The 25,740-nt window shown below is 40.6% G+C and overlaps 1 protein-coding gene across 10 annotated transcripts in view; it reads left to right on the top strand.

Moving 5' to 3' along the window:
• Positions 1-14,600, top strand: part of frmd4a (FERM domain containing 4A) — a 177,036-nt gene extending 162,436 nt beyond the window's left edge. For 5 of the 10 annotated variants that reach the window (XM_056251180.1, XM_056251181.1, XM_056251179.1 and 2 more), the window contains exons 15-23: positions 4,061-4,194; positions 4,773-4,895; positions 5,518-5,749; positions 6,011-6,067; positions 6,609-6,846; positions 6,944-7,099; positions 7,656-8,488; positions 9,970-10,066; positions 13,688-14,595. In XM_056251180.1, coding sequence (XP_056107155.1) covers positions 4,061-4,194; positions 4,773-4,895; positions 5,518-5,749; positions 6,011-6,067; positions 6,609-6,846; positions 6,944-7,099; positions 7,656-8,488; positions 9,970-10,066; positions 13,688-13,793 — 1,976 coding nt within the window. In that variant the 3' untranslated portion in view covers positions 13,794-14,595. Of the gene's footprint in view, positions 1-4,060; positions 4,195-4,772; positions 4,896-5,517; positions 5,750-6,010; positions 6,068-6,608; positions 6,847-6,943; positions 7,100-7,655; positions 8,489-9,969; positions 10,067-11,473; positions 11,542-13,687 lie in introns of all 10 variants that reach the window. The other 5 variants (XM_056251178.1, XM_056251177.1, XM_056251175.1 and 2 more) reach the window with 4 other exon arrangements.
• Positions 14,601-25,740: the final 11,140 nt, after the last annotated feature.

Consider the following 25,740-nt stretch of genomic DNA (forward strand, 5'->3'; position numbering starts at 1 on the left):
ATTAATGGGCAATTGACATTTTGTCAGAACCTCTAGTAAATTACATGTTATTTTGTTTAGTTGTCTATTCGGAATCGTGGGAGAATTGCAATCTCAATAAAAAAAGAAAGAAAACTTCAACTTAAAAAAGCTTTTGTAGTGTGCACTTGGCTTCATATACTCCTATTATATGTGTGAATTCAGTGTTTATGATCTCATGGTGATGATGATGTCATACACTGGGAGTTTTGGGGCGTGGGTATGTGTGTAAATTTTCTATGGGGTGAGAGTGAGAACAGCTTGTCTTGATGCTGGTTTTGGACTCTTGCCGTGGTGTCAGATATCATGAATTAAATGAGCTCATAGTGTCAGTCATATGATCTCCCCTTTCATCTGGGCTGTTTCTTCAGTCTCTTAATCATTGACCACACGTGATAGATTAGTGTAAGGTCAAAGAGAAAAAGAAAATTCAAAGACAAAAAATGTAGGGTAGCACTTGATGCTATCCAATTGGAATTGATTGGAGAATCCAAAATGGAGTCATACTCAGTTATGTCAGTTCACAAAGAAAGTTTCTTCTTTGGAAAACCATGCATGAATTGTGCACAATAAGGCATTAAGTAAACAATATCGATTTTGATTTCACATTCACTCTAAAAAGACTATTCAGTGGGACATAATGGAGGGAAATAATTCCACCACTGGTTTTAGTTGCATTGTGAAAAGTTAGGCTGTTATACTTTATTGTCGTTGGTATTATTTGTTTCTACCCATGCAGTTTTGCTTATAAGCAGAAAATAAAAAGTTGTTGTGCATTACTCCAGATTTCATTTCAGTGTCACATGATCCTTCAGAAATCATTATAATATGCTGTTTGTGGCAAATTCAAGCTGAATAATGTCGAAAACGTGCATTTTTATAAATGCACTACAGTTAAATGTGCATGTGTGTGTGTGTGTGTGTGTGTGTGTGTGTGTCATTGCTCTGTAAAGTACTCAGGTGTTACAGGAAGACCCCTTTTCTCCTGTGGTGTCTGAAAGGATAGAGAGATTTCACAGAGACACTCTCCAAAACAAAGTCCCTCTGTTCCAGTGACAAAAATACACTCACCGGCCACTTTATTAGGTACCCCATGCTAGTAACGGGTTGGACCCCCTTTTGCCTTCAGAACTGCCTCAATTCTTCGTGGCATAGATTCAACAAGGTGCTGGAAGCATTCCTCAGGGAGTTTGGTCCATATTGACATGATGGCATCACACAGTTGCCGCAGATTTGTCGGCTGCACATCCATGATGCGAATCTCCCGTTCCACCACATCCCAAAGATGCTCTATTGGGTTGAGATCTGGTGACTGTGGAGGCCATTTTAGTACAGTGAACTCATTGTCATGTTCAAGAAACCAATTTGAAATGATTAGAGCTTTGTGACATGGTGGAAGTAGCCATCAGAGGATGGGTACATGGTGGCCATAAAGGGATGGACATGGTCAGAAACAATGCTCAGGTAGGCCGTGGCATTTAAACGATGCCCAATTGGCACTAAGGGGCCTAAAGTGTGCCAGGAAAACATCCCCCACACCATTACACCACCACCACCAGCCTCCACAGTGGTAACAAGGCATGATGGTTCCATGTTCTCATTCTGTTTACGCCAAATTCTGACTCTAACATCTGAATGTCTCAACAGAAATCGAGACTCATCAGACCAGGCAACATTTTTTCAGTCTTCAACTGTTCAATTTTGGTGAGCTCTTGCAAATTGTAGCCTCTTTTTCCTATTTGTAGTGGAGATGAGTGGTACCCGGTGGAGTCTTCTGCTGTTGTAGCCCATCCGCCTCAAGGTTGTGCGTGTTGTGGCTTCACAAATGCTTTGCTGCATACCTCGGTTGTAACGAGTGGTTATTTCAGTCACTGTTGCCCTTCTATCAGCTCGAACCAGTCTGGCCATTCTCCTCTGACCTCTGGCATCAACAAGGCATTTCCGCCCACAGAACTGCCGCTCACTGGATGTTTTTTCTTTTTCGGACCATTCTCTGTAAACCCTAGAGATGGTTGTGCGTGAAAATCCCAGTAGATTAGCAGTTTCTGAAATACTCAGACCAGCCCTTCTGGCACCAACAATCATGCCACGTTCAAAGTCACTCAAATCAACTTTCTTCCCCATACTGATGCTCGGTTTGAACTGCAGGAGATTGTCTTGACCATGTCTACATGCCTAAATGCACTGAGTTGCCGCCATGTGATTGGCTGCTTAGAAATTAAGTGTTAACGAGCAGTTGGACAGGTGTACCTAATAAAGTGGCCGGTGAGTGTATATGCTGTGTTTTGTGTCATGCAGCGTGATGCCTTTCTTTGCAGTAGATTTGCTTCATAGGTTCACTACAGGAAAGTTCTGCCCCTCTGGAGTTCCCATGAACCCCACCCATAACTGATTTTCTCCTAATGTCTTTCATTTCACATCTTTGTGCTGGACATTTTCCAATGGGAAGCAAAAATGATTTATTTAGCTTCTCAGCAGTTCCAGACTTGGTGGAGTGGAAAAGCTCTTTGCAGCTAAATTCTCCTGTCTCTCACACACACACAGGAACTTGGAGACAAGAATTCCCACTCTGCTTCACTCGTATGTTCATAGTGATTCTGGGAAGACAGCTGTTTAAATGTGCCATTAGAAGCGCTCACCTAACAGCTGGTTTTGGAGCTTATAGTCAATTTGACATTAAAATGGATCATATTTACTTTATTTTATATATGTCACTGTGAATATTTTTTTACTCCGAAATACACTACCGTTCAAAAGTTTGGGGCCTGTAAGATTTTTTTATGTTTTTTTAAAAGAAAGCTCTTATGCTCATCAAGGCTGCATTTATATGATCAAAAAAATACAGTTAAACAGAAATATTGTGAATTATTATCACAATTTAAAATAACTGGTTTCTATTTTAAAATATTTCAAAATGTACTTTATTCCCGTGGTGCAAAGCCGAATTTTCAGCATAATTACTCCAGTCTTCAGTGTCACATCCTTAAGAAATCATTCTTATATGCTGATTTTACATTTCTTATTATTATTAATGTTGAAAACAGTTTAGCTGTTTAATATTTTGTGTAAACTGTGATACTTTTTTGCAAGATTCTTTGATGAATAGAAGGTTCAGAAGAGCAGCATTTATTTGAAATAATAATCTTTTGTATTACCGTAGTATTAATGTCTGTCACTTTTGATCAATTTAATGCATCCTTGCTGAATAAAACTATTAATTTCTTTTAAAAAAATTACAATTATTACTGACCCCAACACTAGTGTATGTTACAATATGGAAGATTGCCAAATGCCATGCCATATTGTCTGATTTACAGTGACAGGACAAACTTTTGGTTTCAGGGCTTTTGTGCAGCCCTAGACCAAAGATACAGACACACACACACACACATAACAGGCTTGACTGGGCACTAGCAACACAGCCAGTGACCCCGGTCATATTCTCTTTCTATTACTGCTGACCCTTCACTGATTTCCAGACAGCTACCTGCCCACACACACACTCATTACCCCCTTCTAAACACACCAGACACATGATATTCCTCTGCAGAGATGCAGGAATCTGTCCCTGATGCTGTTTCCCACTGGGTAAACAAACACTGATTTAATTTCTTTAGCATTGTCTGGTGATATTAAGGTATTGTTGTTATGTAATCCTTGCCAATCTTTCCAAAAAAATCCACTGGCTTTCTTGTAAACATCTCAGACCTTGATGCATGCACACACACAGCTTTGCTCCATGCTCTGATCCACATGGGGTTTCTGCTAAATAATTAGGACCCTTTGTTCTGTTCTGTCCGGAAACACACACACACATTCGTCCCCTTTCAGAGCGTCAAAAGAGGTGAAGTACACACCCTCTCAATAAGCGAGAAGGCCAGTCTGATTGTTTAAGCTGAAATCTGGAGCTGCTGATGCTTGTTTGACCTTTAAATGTTTCTGATCTTTGACCTTTAGGTTACACGCAAACTATATGTATTTGGTCAAATGTGTCTTATGTCAACTCTAGATTTGATCTAACCCTGTGTGTGTGTATTTGTAGGCTCTCAAGAGTCGGACAGCTCCCAGACCGCTAAGAAGGACATGTTGGCGGCTCTGAGGGCCAGACAGGAAGCTCTGGAGGAGACGCTCAGACAGAGAATAGAGGAACTCAAGAGCATCTGCATCAGAGAAGCGGTAAGTACCGAAACAACCTTTCACTTCAGCATAACGGCTTTTTGAAAACCTAAGTTGACTTGCTGTCTACAATCTACATTGGCAGATTTTTTTTTTTTTTTTTTTTTTTTTTGTATTTGATAGAGAAGAACAAAGACAATTCCACTCAATATTTTTGTGTGAAGAGTGTTTCAAATCATGAAAAGGGCTTCAAATTAGCCACTTAATTCTATTTACAATTTGAATTAATATCTAATATACTTGTACTTATATTTTTAATTGTCAATTATTAACTTTCTCTGCTATGTTGCATTAACATTGAGCAGTGCATTCTGGGATTACATGAAGTGCTGCTGTAGATTTTGAACAAAACAAAGTATCTGATAAGGCAGCACACTTCTGTTTGAAATGACATTCACAGTGCAAGAACACCTTAGGATGACTAAAAACTGCCTTGCAAACAGTCAAGTCTGGATTTTGCTCACAAATGTTTTGATCAGAACTTGTATCTTAATCTCACACACTCGTGTATATCTATATGAATAAACACTTACACAAACAGCTGGATTAAGAGTGTAACATAGTGTGATTTGTTTCAGGAGCTGACAGGAAAACTTCCAAAAGAGTACCCTCTGGACCCCGGCGAGGAGCCGCCCACCGTCAGACGCAAAATCGGCACAGCCTTCAAATTGGATGAGCAGAAGATCCTGCCCAAAGGAGAGGTCAGTGACATCCAACCTCATCCCACCCTTTGACCACTGTCACGACCTGGCTGAGTGGGCATCCTGTTTATAGTCTGATTTAGTTGGTGCCGTTCAAACTTCTGACCCCCTGACCACAGCGAATGCTGCGAAATTTTTTCATCATAAACTGCCCTTTAAGCCAAACTCAGACTCAGATGCTCATGTTTGTGTGCAGGGGTCTATAAATAGCTCCAGTCTGGCATGATCAGGGGAAGTGGTGATAGTGCAGTGTATGTGTTGAGTGTCAGCCAAAAGAGCAGGATTACAAAACCCCCAAAAAAGAGCTTAGCTGTGTGAATGTGTGTGAAAGAAGCAAGCTGAAGTTATATAAGAGGTTACAATGTCATCTTCGCCTCAGCGTGTGTATGTGCCTTTTACATGACTGATGATTGTTGATTTTGGGTGATTAATCGAAGGCATTGATAAGAGGCCACAATATCTTAGCTCTCTCAATGTGTGTGTGAGAACTAGACAACTTGGCGCCCGTAGCTGTCTTGTTATTCTGACGGAGTGTGTGTTTGCAGTTTCACAAAGTGAAGAATTACATGTTTTTTTTATTAATATACTCATTTTGTGTGTGTTTACATCTGTGTTTTTTTAGGAAGAGGAATTGGAGCGTTTGGAAAGGGAATTTGCCATCCAGTCTCAGATAACAGAGGCGGCGCGGCGGTTAGCATCGGATCCTCACATCAGCAGCAAGAAGCTGAAGAAACAGAGGAAGACGTCGTATCTGAATGCCCTGAAGAAGCTGCAAGACATCGAGAACGGCATCAACGAGCACCGCGTTCGCTCCGGGAAGAAACCCACGCAACGTGCCTCTCTCATCATAGAGGGTGAGGAATTAAGTTTGTAAAGATGTTTTCCCTGAGTTACTTGTGAGTTCATTAAGTGTTTCCTCTGTAAAGTCTTTCATGCTGAGAGCAAGAGTAATCACACCTCCCCATAGACCTATAAAACAGTGTGAACGTATGTGTTGGTGTGTGACCTCTGCTGTGAAAATTCACTCATTTTCACACTCAGGTTGCAGCGATTTGTTTGACATTTTGGTGTGTGGGAGTTTTCGCTTTGTAATTGTCTTTGTCTTTGTTTGGCAGAAGCAAATATCGGCTCAGAGGACAGCTCGTTGTCTGACGCACTGGTGCTGGATGATGGTGCGTTTTGTACACTTTTATACACGCATACCAGTTTTACTTCTATAATCTTATTTCAAGTTGAAGCAGAATATTTAACAAGCAAAATGTACGGCAGGGTTTGATTCTGTCTATCTATAGTTTAAGATTGGGTGTTGCAAACAAGAATGAAGTGTTTTGTTTGGTATATCACAAAAGTCACAATAAACACAATAATTGTTTTGCCAAGTAATATAGTTTACAGATACAAAACATTTGCCTAATTAATATTCATTCATTTGGCTCATTAATATTTAGTATAGAATTCAATTGATTTTTTTTTTTTATAACTTCAAATATGGCTCATGCAATCAGATAATCCATATCAAGCCAGTTTGTAAACTATTTTCGATTGTAGGTATTTTTTTTATTAAACTAAATTTTTTTTTTTAAAATGAATTTAAATGTAATTTTCTTCATTTCTAACATTTAGCAATTTTGTCCACAAAAGAAACACATATACACACGCCATCTTAACATTCAGTCATATATTTATCTCAGTTCATCTCACTGTATGCTCCAGATGACTCCCAGGTGACAGGAACCCCCACGTTCTCTCCAGCTGCCTCCCCACACAAAGGTCTCCCTCCCCGACCCAAGTCCCACAGCCGGCCACCTCCCCCCCAGTCCCTGGACGGATTGAGACACCTGCACTACCAGCGCAGTGACTACGACAAGTCCCCGATCAAACCCCGCATGTGGAGCGAAAGCTCATTAGACGAACCCTACGAACGGGTGAAGAAACGATCCTCGCACTCCAGGTACGGACCAAACCGAAAATGTGTGTTGTGCTCGGTATGAATAGTTTAGTGCATGTTTAAATGAATGAATCGTCTTTATTCTTTTCTCTTTGTGCAGTAGTCACAGGCGGTTCCCCAGCACAGGCAGCTGTGAGGCGGGAGGGAGCAACTCTCTCCAGAACAGCCCGGTGCGCTCCCTCCCTCACTGGAACAGTCAGTCCAGCATGCCCTCCACCCCTGACCTGAGGACACGGAGCTACGTCCACTCAGCCAGGTGCTGCCACACACCCTCCAATGTCCTCTACTGTCAACATGAGAACATTACCTGGTGTTTTATTTAACATACTATTTACATAATTATATTTTTATGTGAAATAAATTCATCCTAATTTTATAGGAGTCATTCATATTTTAAATTCTTAAATTGAATACAATTATATATGTATACATTTAATATAAATAAAAAATAAAAAATAAACATAAATCCAAAATCAACCCTATTTACCGTTATAGTACTCGTTCGTTCATGCGTGATTCATTAGTGCTCATTATTTTGAGAAAAGTAATGTTAGTGTTTGTAATCTTTCTTTAAAATAATTTCTACATCAATTCCTATCATTGTTTCAACATCAACTCAATTCTAATTGATAGAATCCATCCCTTGTTGCATTTCTTCATAGAATATACTAATTAAACGTTCATGTTGACGTAAACAATTTGTAAAAAAAAATAATAATAATAATAATTAAAAAACACACACAGATATACAGTATATATATGTAAATATATCCATACAATCCACTAAAAGTCAGTTTTCTATTCTTTCTCAGTTTAACTCAGCCCTTCCGTGGCCGGAGTTCCAGTTTGGAGTCTCAGGGGAAGCTGCTGTCCTTAGAGGCAAACACAGAGGCAGGACTTTGCCCTGACCTCTTTCTGTCAGGACCCCAGAGGACAGGAAGCAATGGCTCTGTTGTCCCAGACGACTGCTCATCTTGCACCAGCCACTCCAGCTCAGAACATTATTACCCCTCGTCCACCTCTAACCCCAACTACTGTACGCTGGCCGAGGACTCGCCATCCAAAGCCCGTCAGCGGCAGCGGCAGCGCCACAAGTCCGCCGGACACCTGGGTGCGTCCAGTTCCGGCAGCATGCCCAATCTAGCGGCCCGTAACGGTAGCACCCACGGAGGAGTGTGCGGTAGCCACCAGGGTGTGTACCTCCACAGCCAGAGCCAGCCATCCTCGCAGTACCGTATCAAAGAGTACCCGCTGTACACAGAGGGCAGCAGCCCCAATGCCGTGGTAGTCCGCAGCCTGGAAAATGACCAGGAGGGGCACTACAGCGTCAAGGCACAGTTCAAAACCTCCAACTCTTACACAGCTGGGGGGCTTTATAAGGAGGGGTGGGGCTCCGGGGAGGACGGGGAAGCGGGTGGCGGCAGCGGGAGGTTGACGCCCTCCCGCTCGCAGATTGTGAGGACTCCGTCTCTGGGCAGGGAAGGAGGAGGAGGAGGGGGGCGGGCAGCGGTGTCAGAGGAGCTGAGGTGCTGGTACCAGCGCTCGTCTGGATCGATAAAGGAGCACAGCCGCGTCACACACACCAGCTCCAACGCTTCAGATGGCCGTGGAGGACGAATAGGGTCGCTAGTGAAGGGGTCACCAGGTGAGCAGGACAAATATGAACTATGCAAAAAGTATATGGATACCCGATAGACCTCAATCAGAGTAAACGTCATTAATTAAACACAAACTTGGCTCCAGATTTTTGCTACAATTAATTATTTATTTGCAGTATGTATATATATATATATATATATAGCCATCTTAGCAAAACAGAATAAGAACATTTTCTTAATGACAATTATAACTGTCTATGCAATTTTCTTGTTCTATGCAAAAAAGAACTACATGCTATCTATGATGTCTGATAAGCAGAATTTGTCAAACAGATTATTTTATCAGTGTTGAAGGGTTGAACAATAGAGTTATCAGTTTGAATCACACTCATCTGACATCACTTATTAAACTGAAAGTCTTTTTTTTTTGGTTATGTATGATTTCAGTTAAGCTGTTTCTGAGGTTTGTGACACTGAAATCAGTTTTGATTAACCATTGTATCGAACGGCTCTATAATTTGACGTCTAGAAAAAGTTATTTGAATCCAAACTTTTTTTATTTCCAATCGAGAAGCTCCTACTTATTTTTATTTATTTATTTATTTTTGATAGCCCTGGGTAATGAAAATGAGGCTGCGAGAGAAAAAATGTCCATTCAACATGTTCACAACCCATGTTTTATGGTGTTTGCATTTATATAAAGTATCTTTATTCACTGAATGATCAACACCCAGGTACCCAATGGTAAAAAAATCGCACAGACTGTAATTCTTACCCTCACAACCTCAGTTTCATTCACATGTGTCCTCTAAGTAAGGTCTGTACATTTCACTTCATTGCGTACATACTACTCCGATGATTGAGAGTGTGTGTGTGTGCGTGTGTGCATGTATGTGTTTGTTAAAGAAAGAAAGAAAGAAAGAAAGAAAGAAAGAAAGAAAGAAAGAAAGAAAGAAAGAAAGAAAGAAAGAAAGAAAGAAAGAAAGAAAGAAAGAAAGAAAGAAATAGAAATTGTAGTGGAATAAGGCCTATTTGGTAACACTTTATTTTACAGTGTCCTTGTTACATGTTACATGTGCTTACCATAGTAATAACAGTAAATTATGCATAATTACATGCAACTACCCCTCAACCAAATCCTAATCCTACCCTAACCCTTTAGTAAGTACATGTAGTTGCTTAATATTACTCAGTAGTACTTAAATATATAATTACACTGTAACAATGACACCTTAAAATAAAGTGTAACCGACCTAATTTATGTGTCAACTTCAGGGCATTGCTGTGAGCCGTGTGTGTGTATAGATGCTGTCAGGGTGGTCTGGTCAGTGTGTGGGTGTGTGTAGTGGGGATTATCGCCTCTCTCTGGGTGGCAGAAACACTCCAAACCTTTTCCAGCAGATCAAGAGGGTGTTGGCAGCAAGCAGTCAGCTTTATCTCCGACAAGTTCACCATGTGCGTAAGCATATGTGACTGGAGTTCAACATTATGCATTAGTGTCTTATAGTGAAGTCTATGTGTGTTTCAGCTGCATCTCCACACAGTCAGAGGAGTGGAACTCCCTGTAGTGAGCCTGCAGCTACACCCCCCTGCAGCCCACAACACATACTCAATTGGCAGAGCGGGTAAGACATAGAATCAGTGTATTTAAGCACACAGAATAAATATTTGTTTATAATTATTTACTTTAAAAAAATATATACACTACCGTTCAAAAGTTTGGGGTCGGTACGATTTTAAATACTTTTAAAAGAATTCTCTTCTGCTAACCATGGCTGCGCTTATTTGATTAAAAATACAACAAAAATCAGTTATTGTATTAAATATTATTCCAATGTAAATCAGCTGTTTTCTGTGTGAATATATAGTAAAAGTGTAATTTATTCCTGTGATCAAAGCTGAATTTTCAGCATCACCAGTGTCAGTGTCTTCAGTGTCAAATGATCCTTCACAAATCAGTATAATATGAGGATTTGATGCTCAAGAAACATTTATTATTATTATCAATGTTGAAACAGTTGTTGGTCTGTCAGTTGTAAAGTTTTTTTTTTTTTTTTTAGGATTCTTTGATGAATAGGAAGTTCAAAAGACTTTTGTAACATTATAAATGTCTTTACTGTCACTTTCGATCAAATTAATTATTTCTTGATAAATAAAAGTATTGATTTCTTTCCTACAAAAAATAAAAATAAAATTCTCACTGACCCCAAACTTTTGAACGGTAGTGTATATATATATATATAATATATGTAGTATATGTAAATAGTAGCTAGTCAGTGTAAATAACACAAACTGTATATAACACTCTCTAGTATTCAAGTGGCTTGTTAGATACTGTGCTGTATCTAGTTTCTTAGATGGATTGACCAATCAAAATCATTTAATAAAACTAAATAAGTCACCAGAAGGAAACCAAAGGACGTGTTTCACGTGTTGTCAATGATAATAGTTTTGTGCACAAAAAAAAATCACCTGTAATATTTAAGGTTTATATGGTTCTCCATGCACTTAACTTTGACCAAGAATGTTTATATGTACTTCAAATTTTCATTTTGCTGTTCTTGGTTTTTGACAAGTTTGCACAATTGGCTTGGTTTTGTCAGTAGGTATTTACTCCAAAGAACAGTCTAAATTTAGACATATTTGAGGATGTTGGTCAAAGTCTGGGCTATGGAGCGTATTGTCTTGGTTTAGACGTTCACCTAACTGTACCAATTCTTTGTCTGTGTTGTTCACTTTAATAGTGTGTAACAGAACTATCCCAGTGTCAAAATTACACAACTCACTCTACATTAACTGATCACGGCTACCCACAAACGCTAACCTCTCTCTCTCTCTCTCTCTCTCTCTCTCTCTCTCTCTCTCTCTCTCTCTCTCTCTCTCTCTCTCTCTCTCTCTCTCTCTCTCTCTCTCTCTCTCTCTCTCTCTCTCTACTTCTCTCTCTCTACCTCTCTCTCTCTACCTCTCTCTCTCTCTCTCTTTGTGTCTCACTAACCCACCTCTGCCTGAATGTGTGTGTTTTCTTGGGGCAGTGATACGACTGAAAGTTCTCCTACTGAAGACCGTTCTCCCTCTCACCAAAGCACTGACCAGTAGAGAGGTACACTCTCTCTCTCTCTCTCTCTCTCTCTCTCTCTCTCTCTCTCTCTCTCTCTCTCTCTCTCTCTCTCTCTCTCTCTCTCTGCATGTTCTGTATCTCACTCTTTCACTCCTTCACCTCTCTGATTGTGTCATTTTCTTGTGTTGGAATGTAACTTGTAACTAAATTTATTTCAAAATACAAATGTTATTTTAGCGTACTTCATAATAAAATTACTAGGGAGGCAATGACTCCTTGAAAAACTTTAAGGTGTAGGCAGTATGACCAAACTTTTGCATCAAAATTAAAAATATAAAAAAGTAATTTTATAAAATGGTGAATCAGTTTCTTTAATTATGCATTTATTTAAATAATAATATTTTATATATATATATATTATTTTATTCTTTTATATATATTATTGTATTAAATATATTAAGAAGGAAATCTAAAATTACATTTAATATTTAAGATATATTTAATACAGTAAATTGAACATGTTTTACAAATAAAATATAATGAATAGGGGTGTGACTATACACTTAGCTCACGAGACGATACACAATATTGGGTTCACGGGACGATATTTTAACGCTATTTTTAAGAAATCTTCAATGACAAAATATGACTGGAAAAAGTCTTTTATTCGACTGAAAGTCACAAAATGCAAAACAATATGGTAATACAAATAGACCTTAGTGAACAACAGCCTTAAAATATGACTTAAAATACATAATATAATAAAAACGAGGCAATAATAATGCAGGTGTCTTGACGAAAATGCTACCTATGAATGTCACTTCAGTTCTCGAGTACTAGAGTATCAGTTCTCCAACTGATATCGCGAGACAGCTTTTCACCTCAACGAGAAATATCATGAGATCTCCTCACACCCCTAGTAATTAATCTAATTTTATCATTTTTTTCTTTATCACTTTTAATAACAAGTCTTTGTCTCATTTGGGATTCTCATTTTTCTTCCTTGGTTCCATGTGCCAAAAACATAAAGAAGTCGTTCCCGTTGTTGGCCATGTCCAGGTTTTTGCTTTTTCTGTGCTGTTTTTTTGGGGAAATTTGTGGAATTCTGCAGAATGTATTTAAATATGCTTAAATAGGGATGTAACGATTCACTCGCAACCGGTTGAAAATCGATAAAAATGTGTGACGATTCAAGTCGGTTGAAATGTTAAACGAATCGCGATACACGTTTTAAACAGCAGGGCGCGTTTACTATAGCCTACTGTGAAGTTGTGAACCTCGCTTTACAATAGCACAATAGCAGCGAGCACACACTGGCGTGAAGCTAGCGAGTGTTTTCACTTCATTCATGGAACTTGATCTTGTGTGAGCCAAGCTCAACTTCCATAGGAATGAACTGAAAACGCTCGGTTTGCTCCGCTCGCGCCGCACCAGTGTGCGCCATAGACTGGTGTGCACGTGCCGTCAAACAGTAGACATGGCTTTGGCGACGGCAAGCGTAGATGTTGACGTTGACTCATTCAAATCGGAGGTGTGGCGGCATTTTGACTTTCCGTAGACTAATAATAATCACCACCGTGAGTAACACCAGTCACCTCCGTTTTCATGTAAAAGTCATTAATACTACAATTGCGAGAGCCACGGAGATCACAAGGTGCATCAGTGTTTCCGTGGCAACCAGGTGTTGTATTTATTTTACTATCTCTTTCTCTAAATGTGTTTTTTTTTTACTCTTACTAGTGTAATGATACAAATTATAACAAAATTAGAATCTTGCCTTTATTACAATGTAAAACCCCTGTCAATCTGGTACTACTAATTTTACACAGTCTTTTACATAGTGTGCGAAGGTACCAGTGTCCAGCCTCTTGACCAAACAGACAGAAAGACTGAGTTGAAACAACCTTGAAGGGAATTTTTTTAATGTAGTTTTATTATTTGAGAAATATATTTTAAATTAAAAAGAAATGTGCAGCATTTTGTCTGAGAAATAATAAAAGGGACACTTTTGTCTTAAATCGCATTTGTTAAAAAAATCGTGAGAAAATCGTATCGTGAAACCAGTATCGTGAATCGTATCGCATCGTGAGATGAGTGAATCGTTACATCCCTATGCTTAAATGAATAGAGATAGTTGAAAGCATGTTCAAATGACATATCTGACTTTTTCCTTGACTTGTCATTGCAGATCGCCGTTCGCCGATAGTTGTTTCCTGAGCAGTCCCCTGTGCTCTGAGATAGCGGACGTACAGTGGTACGGGCACGAGAAGGCAAAGCCGGGAACGCTCGTCTAAACCATCATCCCTCATCCCTCTCTCTTTAAAAGAGTGTTCAGAAGGTAGGCCTGACCACAGTCTGGACCTCAACTCATCCGAACACACTTCTGGCTGGAGCCAGTACCACCTCAACCTCTCTTTCATCTCTGTCTCTCTGTATACCCGGCGGTACAGTGTTTATGAACTATGGGAATACAAGACTCTGAATGAACTGAGCTTGACCTTGTCTGACCCTCCCACTCAGACTTTTGAACTTTGACCCAGTTAGCTGGCAGCCGGTTCCTCCATATGCACAAACCCTCTGTGTTTATTCCATCGCTGGAGTGATGTGCATAAGAGAAACGTCTTCTATGCGTTGTACTATAAGTGAATCCCACTCATGCGCACACACACACATGCTCAAATAGACATTCGTCCCCTGCTGTCGTGTGTGTCCCTCTACACTAATGTCAGAGAGCCGGCGTCGTTCTCTCTCATGCACATGACACGCACAAAAACATTCCGATGCATTGCTTTGTTGTCAACCATCTTTGTAGATCTCAGTTCTGTTAAAAAAAAAAAACAATATGTGACCACAAACCCCTCTTTCATTACCCATCTCATTTGGACCAGCAGCACACCATAAGCCCCTCCCTCTGTCTGTGGACTTTGATATTTTGTGAATAACAATAGAGCATTTAAAATGGAAGAAGCCTGTCTTCGGTCATTCTGGATTGGAAAACGAGCCCCGATATCATATCGCTCAAGATGGTGATGACACAAGCGTTACAAACAACTACATAATTTCAAGGAAATTCAAAAACATTGTGGTCTTTGTACGTAATGTTGGTTCATTGGTTCTTGTCCAGAAATTTCAACCATTTTTGCAGAACATTAGCTAACTTTTAGAAGCCATAGCTGTACAACAAATCTGAAGCATTAGGTTAGAGGCATTAGCATGACCCTCGGGATTAAACGACCAATCTGTGAAGTACTGCAACTCAGGCCGCAACCGGTGTACTTTGCTAGTAAGGCAACTTCGCCACCATGGTGCTCAGAGCCTGAACTGTACATCCCACAATGCCCTGCTGTAAGCCCACACTGCATGCAGAACTGTCACTAACCCCCGCGTATAGTGTTGTGACATCAGTGACGTAACGAGACACACGAAAATACCTTCTCCAAACACTCCTGGCCTTATCGGTTTTCTGTTTTTATGTATCTGTTTTTAATATTCAGGATTTTACTTAACAATAACACCACTATGACATTATGTTCACATTTATAAATCTGTCAGATGAGCACAACACAACGTGGCGCACAGACTCAATATTTCAACCGAAATGACATTACCTCCGCCCTGAGCTGTCGAAGGCTTTCAGGAGAACAGCATTCCAGAATGTGACACGATTAAAGCAGGTGCTTAGTTTTACAAGCGACCGGTAAGAAACCATAAGCTCAAACAATACAGGGTGTTTCATGCTTTCATCATGCAGTCAACAAGACCCGAAACCACGTGTGCCCCTCGCCTCGATCGTCCGATCGAGGAAAAACATCAAGCCATAACGCTAAAGACATTGTTACACACTCTGCAAGATACGAGAAATATCGTACGTGCAAAGTACCTTAAGAAACAGGTAGCTAAAAGCACACCCTTTGCCATTACTACAGAAATCCAATAGTTTGTGCGTTGACATAAGCAGTCACTACAAATGTGTATTCAAAAGGGTCCAAATCACCAGGCGCTAAATCTTAAAGTCATCTGATTCATGCCCATTCAAAGTTTTGATCTGCCCCTAAAATTGATTGTTCATTGTTTCCGTGCATGCTCAGCACACTGTGTAATGCATCTTGATGTTAAAACTAAAACCCGGTGTGAAAACAGCCCTAATCGAAAGTAAAACACCTCATCCGCGTCTACGTTTAGAGGTCGTTCAGACCTCATACCCTCTTAGGCCAATGTGAGCTGACTCCTATCGTCTACCTGTACTCGATAACAAAAAACATAAATCTTTTTATATTAAAAAAGAAAAGAAAACTAACACATTTATAGGCAGGACTGTGGAAACTGGGTTCTTTTAAAAGAAAAATTCAAACCAATCATTTGATTTTTATAAATCGGTATTCGATTTATTTCCGTGTCTTTAAGCTGGGAAATCGCAACAACACGTTCAGGTGCTACAGGAAGACCAGTTGCTGCTTTGGTTTCCGAGCTGTAGACTTTTCCTAACTGTTGTCCATAGTTTTAATACCAGTTGTGCAAAATGAAGGACTTTAGTTACTAAACTGTCTTACCACTTCATCTTGACAATAGAGCATGTTTTATGAGTTCATTTTCAGATATAACCGGACACAATAAAATGGTGTTGTAGAAGAAAATAAAAGTGGAATTGTTGGGCAGGTTAAATATAACCAAATTCCACAATTAATTTATTCTTTTTTCTATTAAGAATTTGTATAGTAACATTTTTCAAAAACCGTGTTGTTGGCAACTGATACTGAATTTTCCAGATGAGAAATGTTGGTGGTTCTTGAGATTCTGAAATAAATTATTGCTGAATGTTCGCTAAACTGAAGCGTGAAATCACTTTATTGCTATTATTCAGATAGTGTGTCTTGCATGTCGATAACAGAGTGATATGCATGGTTAATGTATATTTATCGTTATTCATAACGCAACATGCCCCTCCAGGTGGATGAAGGTGATGATCCGCTTCCTCCAGGCGTAATTGAAATTCCCGCATGTCACCTTTTTGGATTATGTTTCTGCATTTGTAATGAGATCAGTTGCTGGTGAAGCTGACAATCACACCCGGTACATGAAACTGAAATTTGATTTGCCGTATCTGAATGCTGCAGTGCTTAAAAATAGTCAAAATCATTTTAATGGAGGAAAAGGGAAAGAAAATTGTCCTGCTTTGAACCTGCATTCAAGGTTACACATACTAAATGTCCTGTTTTGGACTGAAATCATAAAGAATTTTTTGACTTACCAGGTAGGTTCTGTTGATTGCATATGAATTATTTTGTCCTCAATGTTTGTTTGCTTATGAACAGAATGTGAAATTTAAAGATGCTTTAGTATTAGCATTGTTGTTTTACATACAATATTGCCAAATCAACAATATACATGAATATACGAAAAACAGTGACAAATGAACAAAGAATTTATTAAAATATAATGGCCACACTTTAGATCAGGGTCCAATGCTTATTATTAACTAACTATAATCTATGTTTTTTGCCTCAATAAATTCATTACTGCTTATTAATAGTTAGTATGGTAGTTGGTAAGTGTAGGTATTGGGTAGGTTTAAGGGATGTAGAATATGGTCATGCAGAATAAGGCATTAATATGTGCTTTATAAGCATTTATAAACAGCCAATATCCTAGTAATATATTCATGCTAATAAGCAACTAGTTAATAGTTAGAATTGGACCATAAACTAAAGTGTTACCATTTTATTTATAATTTAGTTTAAATAACAACACTGGTATGGACTTTTCTCTTGGTGCTGTTTTGCCATTTTTCAGACCTTTGGAGCCTTTATATCCAAATATATTGCTCCATTTATGTTCCACAGAAAAATAGAGAATCATGTTTGGAACGTCATGAGGGTGAGTAAACGATGACAACTTTCTTTTGACTCTGATAGTACACATGCAAGTGGAATTCCCATAAGTCCCTATGATCACTTCCTGTGCCAGACAGGACACTTAGTTATGCAATGCCTGTTAGGGTTCTGATCAACTCCCTACCATCTTCTTACGTACTACGTTAATATGACTCACAGATTTTTCACAGGAAGTGTGTGAGGATGTTTGTGCCTCAGACAATGGCTTGGGATCTCCCCCGGCAACAGGAACACAACACTGGAAAACCAAACATTGGAGAATTGGCTGTTATTGTGCTGAAAACCCAGTGTGATGCTCGAAATATGTGTTTTGGGGCAGCTGAGTCTATTGTACCCACTGCAGCTGGAATGTGAACAACAAGAGACCCTGTGTTTATGGAGATCTTCCATTTCCTGTGAAGCTCAGTGGATGCTTTGTTGAATGAAATATTTTCACCACTGAATCCATGACATTCCCCTGCTGTGTGTGAAGGGCTTGAGGAACACTGAGGAATGTTGTGTTCAGTGAACATGAAAGCTTGACTTCATAGGGCATCATCGTGACCCCTAGTATGGAGGGTCAAGGCATTTGGAGTTATTTTGGAGAATTGTTTGAATTTGGCAGGCTCACAACTGACTTGACGCCAAAATAAACACTAGAGTCTGTGGAAAGCACTACTGCTGTCAGTCCAAAGGGGGTGGTAAGATGAAGTATTGAATGATCTGGGCTTGAAAGGTTCATTCTCCACCAATAATTCATGAACAATTAACATTGTGCCCTTAACCCTAGGTTAACTGAGTCCAGGGGGACCCAAACCTTGTCCAAACAAGCACAACATGGTAAAACAACATGTCTCTTCAATGTAAATTAGATTTTTATTCGTAAATTACTCTGGGTTTTCAGTTATTCTCTGCAAGTTGCATCATAATGCTGGAGGTGGCGCCTATCTGACTGAGACTGTGAAACATTTATTCAACCGGTTTTTGTTTAAAAACATGGATTCGTTGTTATCTGCCTTTATGATGAGTGAGCCATCGACTTAACTGATTTGTTCAAAATCAATGGGCGCATGCAAATATGCATACTTTCCTGCTATATAGTAGATGAAAGTTCCTGAAAAAAAGTATTTATAAAACGGTAGGTGAAAAGTACCCGGATGACCAACTACTTCCGCCAAGACTTCAAAGTGCGCTTTTGATGGACACTTTACTGTAGGGACTCAACTGCCCAGACAGCAACACAGTACATGTGGATTCCACCCGCACCACTAGAGTCGAATCTGTGTGGCCCGAATCTGTCCCGACACTGTTGCTGTCTGGGTGATGTTGGGATGTCACATAACAATGATAACATGTTGGATGTAGTATTCCTGGAATTCATTCAAATTACACACATACACTCATAATATATGGAACTTGGAACATACTTTTTAACCAAGTACTTATTCAAAGGACAGGGCCGGCGCTCCGCACACGCACATCACGCGCTGCGCGTAGGGCACCAAGTGCTTGGGGGGGCACCAAAAAATCTGGGTCGTGAAAAATCATCACAATAGGCTACTAGTATAAATAACAAATAAAATATGTCTAAACCATGTTAATATACAAAAGCAATACAAAAGTAATACAGGCCTAGACCAAATTAGTCGAGAAAAAGGTGAATCTCCTTTTTCGTCTCCCTCTGGTGCCCCCCCTTCCCCACCTCCCAGTGGTCTGTTCGATTATGCCTCAATCAATGTCAAATTTGGCAGACACCGATCTCAGACATGGCCTCGGAAAGGCACCAAGAGTCGGGGGCGAAAAAAGGAAAAAGAATAGACAGCGGGATGATACTCGCGCGTCGCTTTGCAGGTAAGACAATTTTTTAAATAAAAATGTTAGTTTTGTAGCGCGGGCGCCCTTGCGTCGTGTATGCATGTCCAGGGGGCGTCGCTAGTAGTGCAAATGAAATGATCCGGGGCTTTTTTAGCCCTGCATGTTGAATCTTTTATTTTAACGGGGGTCCGGGGCTTTCTCCCCCGGATAATTTTGAAACTTGGGCTGTTTAAGATGCAGTTAGTTTGTTTGAGAAGAAAAGGAAGACCGCTTAGATACGTTTTTTCGTTGTTGTTTTATGCGGATAATGCGTTCATTTTCAAGAGGTTCATAGGCCAAGGCCCAAGGGCGACATCTGTTGGTGAAACTGCAATTAGAAAAAACAAAACAAAAAAACCCCACAATCTCAGTGTTTGTATATTTTCATATTCACAGAGTTGTCAAATTATTAGGGCTGGGAAAAGATTAATCGCATCCAAAAATAAAAGTTTGTGTCTACATGATATAAATACACACACAGGGCACCCAAAGGTGCTTAGGGCACCCAAATGGCTAGCGCCGGCCCTGTCAAAGGAAGTACCATTCAGTCAATCGTTTTGTTAACTATTATTTCAGGAACAACACAATTGCTGAAATTGAAACCGCATGCGAGTATATAGGCTACTACTCTTACTATTTCTGCCATTAAAATATATGGTAAAAGTAGTATGAGTATATTAGTATGCGAATTCAGCAAATGAGATTGAAACTTACATTAACTGAAACGATTTGTTTGAAATGCTGATTTAAAAGTGTGTTGCTCTGAGACGCGGATGATTGAACAGGCGTTGACTTCGTTTGGACCTCTTTTTGTTGGCGGAGCAAAAATACACAAAGTAACCGGCAATATTGCGTCTAAAATGTAAGTTTTCAATGTTAACCTGTTTATTGTCTTGTTGAAGACACTAGCAACCAAATATGTGGGCCTTAACACTTTTTCACTAAAAGACAGAAGTACGGCTTTAACTATACGGCATCTATGTCTTTATTTTCCCCCATATGTAGTCACTGATATTTCATGTGACGCATAAATACCCACACATTCCCTATCCCATGCTAATAAAGTCCATTCTTCCAGAATAATGTTTCGGTATGAGCCCTGCAGGGTCTGGAGCAGAGCAGCTATTCTGTTACAGCTTTCCAAGCAGCTGGAAGCCGTTATTCTCTCATGTGATGAAAGTGTGTGTGTTTCTCCCACAAGCCGTGAGAATAGCGCACGTGTTGGAATGCTGTGTGAAAGGACGTATATTGTGTGACCTGGGAGTTTGGGATTGGTGTGTTTATGATAGCAACTCTTTCATCACCATGAAAACTGCAGCAAGGGGTGATGGGAGCTGGAGTCTGGTTTTCTCCACAGCCCTGAGAGAGATCTGCTCTAGCTCTGCCATTATGAGGGGGGTATATATATATATTAGGGGTGGAACGGTACATGTATTCGTATTGAACCGAAACGGTACGGGCGTCACGGTTCGGTGCACGAATTTGCACGGAGAATACACGGTACAAATAAAAAAAAACCCTCTTAAATAGCGATAAATTTCGCTCTATTCGCTTTTAGTGTGACTGTGAACGCAGCAATGAACAGGCTGCGATCAAGATTGCAATGCTGGAGTGTGTGTGTGCGCGCGCGAGAGAGAGAGTCGCGATGAACAGTGTGTGTGTGTGTGTGTGCGAGAGAGAGAGAGAGAGAGAGGCACGATGAACAGTGTGTGTGTGCGAGAGAGAGAGGCGCGATGAACAGTGTGTGTGTGTGTGTGTGTGTGTGCGAGAGAGAGAGAGAGAGAGAGAGAGAGAGGCACGATGAACAGTGTGTGTGTGTGTGTGTGTGTGTGTGTGTGTGTGTGTGTGTGTGTGTGCGAGAGAGAGAGAGAGAGGCACGATGAACAGTGTGTGTGTGCGAGAGAGAGAGGCGCGGGCGCGAATCGCGCGATCGAACAGTGTGAGAGAGAGAGAGAGGCAAGAGCGACCGAACAGTGGAAACATAAAAACATACTCCGTCATTTTTTTCATACAGGACATCATTAAAACGGCAAATTGTTTACTTTTATTTGTGTACACTCACAATAAAACACAACATTGTGCTTTTGTCACACTCTAAACTCTTGTCGAACTGTAACCTACAACAGTTAACAAAAGTTTTTAATGGTAGTATTATTTTATACGGAAATCAATTATTTATAATTCAGATGAGAATAAAGTTAGGGTTAATTAAAATGAAGGAAAACAAATAGCCTATATTGATCTGAAATAGCAAATTAATTTTAAATTCATTCAGGTACAATTACCAAACATATCTCAAGGTCTTTTCGTCTTTTTAATAATTTAATTAATAAACTAATGATATAAAACTACTGTCAGTGCACTACAAATAAACTGGTTCTCTGCCTTTATTAATAAAACTTATTTAAAAAAATACAAGGCTTAAGACATTTATAAAAAAAGCCTTCTGCATTTTTGTTTTGCTTTTCCCTCCATTGTACCGAAATCATACCGAACCGTGACGTCTGAACCGAGGTATGAACCGAACCGTGACTTCTGTGTACCGTTCCACCCCTAATATATATATATATATATATATATATATATATATATATATATATATATATATATATATATACACTCACCGGCCACTTTATTAGGTACCCCATGCTAGTAACGGGTTGGACCCCCTTTTGCCTTCAGAACTGCCTCAATTCTTCGTGGCATAGATTCAACAAGGTGCTGGAAGCATTCCTCAGGGAGTTTGGTCCATATTGACATGATGGCATCACACAGTTGCCGCAGATTTGTCGGCTGCACATCCATGATGCGAATCTCCCGTTCCACCACATCCCAAAGATGCTCTTTTGGGTTGAGATCTGGTGACTGTGGAGGCCATTTTAGTACAGTGAACTCATTGTCATGTTCAAGAAACCAATTTGAAATGATTAGAGCTTTGTGACATGGTGGAAGTAGCCATCAGAGGATGGGTACATGGTGGCCATAAAGGGATGGACATGGTCAGAAACAATGCTCAGGTAGGCCGTGGCATTTAAACGATGCCCAATTGGCACTAAGGGGCCTAAAGTGTGCCAGGAAAACATCCCCCACACCATTACACCACCACCACCAGCCTGCACAGTGGTAACAAGGCATGATGGTTCCATGTTCTCATTCTGTTTACGCCAAATTCTGACTCTAACATCTGAATGTCTCAACAGAAATCGAGACTCATCAGACCAGGCAACATTTTTCCAGTCTTCAACTGTTCAATTTTGGTGAGCTCTTGCAAATTGTAGCCTCTTTTTCCTATTTGTAGTGGAGATGAGTGGTACCCGGTGGAGTCTTCTGCTGTTGTAGCCCATCCGCCTCAAGGTTGTGCGTGTTGTGGCTTCACAAATGCTTTGCTGCATACCTCGGTTGTAACGAGTGGTTATTTCAGTCACTGTTGCCCTTCTATCAGCTCGAACCAGTCTGGCCATTCTCCTCTGACCTCTGGCATCAACAAGGCATTTCCGCCCACAGAACTGCCGCTCACTGGATGTTTTTTCTTTTTCGGACCATTCTCTGTAAACCCTAGAGATGGTTGTGCGTGAAAATCCCAGTAGATTAGCAGTTTCTGAAATACTCAGACCAGCCCTTCTGGCACCAACAATCATGCCACGTTCAAAGTCACTCAAATCAACTTTCTTCCCCATACTGATGCTCGGTTTGAACTGCAGGAGATTGTCTTGACCATGTCTACATGCCTAAATGCACTGAGTTGCCGCCATGTGATTGGCTGCTTAGAAATTAAGTGTTAACGAGCAGTTGGACAGGTGTACCTAATAAAGTGGCCGGTGAGTGTATATATATATATATATACAGGGGCGCCTTAATATAGCAAGTTCCCTTTCGATTCACTTTGACATTGCGTTTGCTAACGCTTATGGGGGAAACCCCCTCCTCAATACTACTGAAGCCTTATTGAATCATGCCAGTTACACTGGCCAATGGCGTTCAAACACACAAAATATGAGGGGGCTTTCCCATTATATAAGGCAGCGTTTATTCACAATCTTTTCCTTCAGCCAACCTTCAACCAGCCAAGACTTACCGTGATTTACAAGCTGCAGTGGACAACGTCTTCTCATCCCCTGTTGTGAGCCTTGGGATAAGGATGACCTCTCGCGATTGCCTCTCCTGCGCAGAGCCAATCAAACCTTCAGATGGCCACGAGACGTGTCTTCTGCCTGGGTCGTGCCTACGCAGAGGCGGGTACTTGGGGGGTCGGACTGCCCCCACTGTGGAGATATGAGATGGAAACAGCCGTGGCCAAGGCGTCGTCATGGCTCGAAGAGTCAGAGGCCTTGCCCTGACAGGAACAGCAGTCCGGTACTGGAAACAAAGACACGTTCCTAACGCTGTCTCTCTGAGGATAAAATCTTGCAACCAGCACCAAAGACGAGCCACAGAAGAAGTCTGCTCGCTCCCCTGTGTATTCACCAGGCGTATTTCACTATGCAGTGCAATAAAGTAAAAAAATCCAAAACTTACCTCAAAATCAGAGCGATTTTCCTCCTCTTCTCACACTCACGTGGTATTAAGGGATCATTTGACGGTTCTAAAAAGAACATTATTTTGTGTATTTGGTTAACTGCAATGTGTTTACGTGGTTTTAGGTTTAAAAAAGTATTTATTTTACACTTACCATACATTATTGTTTCTCCTCTATGCCCCACCTTTCTGAAACGCGTCGATTTTTACAAAGCTCACCGTTCTGAAAGTGTGGTGTGCTCTGATTGGCCAGCGATCCGTTGCATTGTAATTGGTACCCAAATAACTTAAGCGTAAGACGGAAATGTCACAGCCTTTACTATATTTGGAACACCACCTCCCAAAGCAATAATGACAGGTGATAATGTCTGATCCGGAAATACAGATGACCAAGCTGGTCGATCAACTTTGCCAGCGGGACTGGGCCAGAACGTAACAGATTGGTAAGGTTTTATTTCATTGGGGACATAATTACTGATTACAATGATTTTTACTGTCTTTTTACGCGTCGCGCCGCGCTACGGGGGGAGAACACTATGTAAACATAAAACCATGTCTGCATTTGTGATCGTAGAAACGACAAACAAGCGCTACTCTGCTCAAAACTCGCGTTTGAATAGTCAGTAGCAAATTCTTAAAATATGAAAACGCACTCGGTTACTAACGTAACCTCGGTTCTCTCTAGATGAGGGAACGAGTGTTGCGTAAGCTAGCTTACGCTACGGGAAAATCCCCTTTCTCGAGAATACTGAAGCCAAAAAATTATCCTTAAAGTCCCTGTAAAGTCAAAATTAAGTATGTGTTCTGAGTTTGTCACACCACAGAAAAATGTGTTATTAGCCACCCAGCCAAATTTGAATGATAAAAAAAGCCGCCAAGTACATAAAAAAGGCTATCAAAATCTTGAAAAAATGAGCAGTATTCTCTGCTCTCAAACGCTGGGGGCGTGTCCGCTGGCTGTGCTGAAACCACGCCCACTCGCGGGAAAGCTGCCGACACTTATATTAGATACTGCTTTCGGGACGGGGAGATGAAGGCCGAGGCGGGAGATAGTCGGTTCGGCCCCATTCACCAGTAACAGCGGATTATCAGTGAATCCCAGTTGTCTCCGACGAAAGTTTATAAAACTATCCGTGTAAAATGATCGCTACAGAGGCGGGTGTTGGCGGTGATCCTCAGCTCTCCATCAAGGTTGGCTTTTCACAAAATTAATCCACCTCTTCTTGATGTGATCGTTTTTAGGAATTTTAAATAAAGACACCGATCTGTTTTGTACATGATCGCATCCAGGTAGTAGCCTACGCATTTCCGTGTCGAAGGCATAGCTAGCTAGCAAACTGTAGGCTGTAGTAACTCATAGTACAGTAACACGCGATTGAGCGCCAAACTGAAGCGAATGTGCTCTATTGTTAGGGGAGCGGCCAGCCTCAGTAGCCTTAGTGCGTCATCAAGTAGGGGCGTGTCCACGAGGTCAGGGGCTCCAGTGCGTCATCGAGCCCCGTTTTAGCCCCGCCCAAAAAATCCGGAAAATATTAATGGTGAAAAACTGTTTAACGGTCTAACTCCACAATTCAGTAATTCACAGTTCACAGTCTTTGTAATATGTTTTAGCAATACATTTCTAACATTTATAATTGGTTTACAGGGACTTTAATTTTGCATTAATTTAAAACGCATTCCTGCACAGAGCAGACCTAGCCAAGGCGGCTTGCACGGCTATTGGTTGCTCTGCAGCAACTACTGCACCCTATCGAGGGACTGTGACATAAGCACCAATGAGGGAGCGGGCGCCCGTGCACGTCACGTCCCACCAGAATGGACGTGGCTTATGTCTATATAAGCTGAGTACAGATAGGGTGTTCCTTGGTTTTTCATACTGAAGCGAAACCAGAACGCAGCACAAGCACGGCAGGGTTACACAACACTCGTTCCCTCATCTAGAGAGAACCGAGGTTACGTTAGTAACCGAATGCGTTCTCTTACGAGAGTACTCTCGTGTTGC

This window comes from Rhinichthys klamathensis, unplaced genomic scaffold (assembly GCF_029890125.1).
Source record: "Rhinichthys klamathensis goyatoka isolate OS25496 unplaced genomic scaffold, OSU_Roscu_1.1 h1tg000078l_1, whole genome shotgun sequence".
Lineage (NCBI taxonomy): Eukaryota > Metazoa > Chordata > Actinopteri > Cypriniformes > Leuciscidae > Rhinichthys > Rhinichthys klamathensis.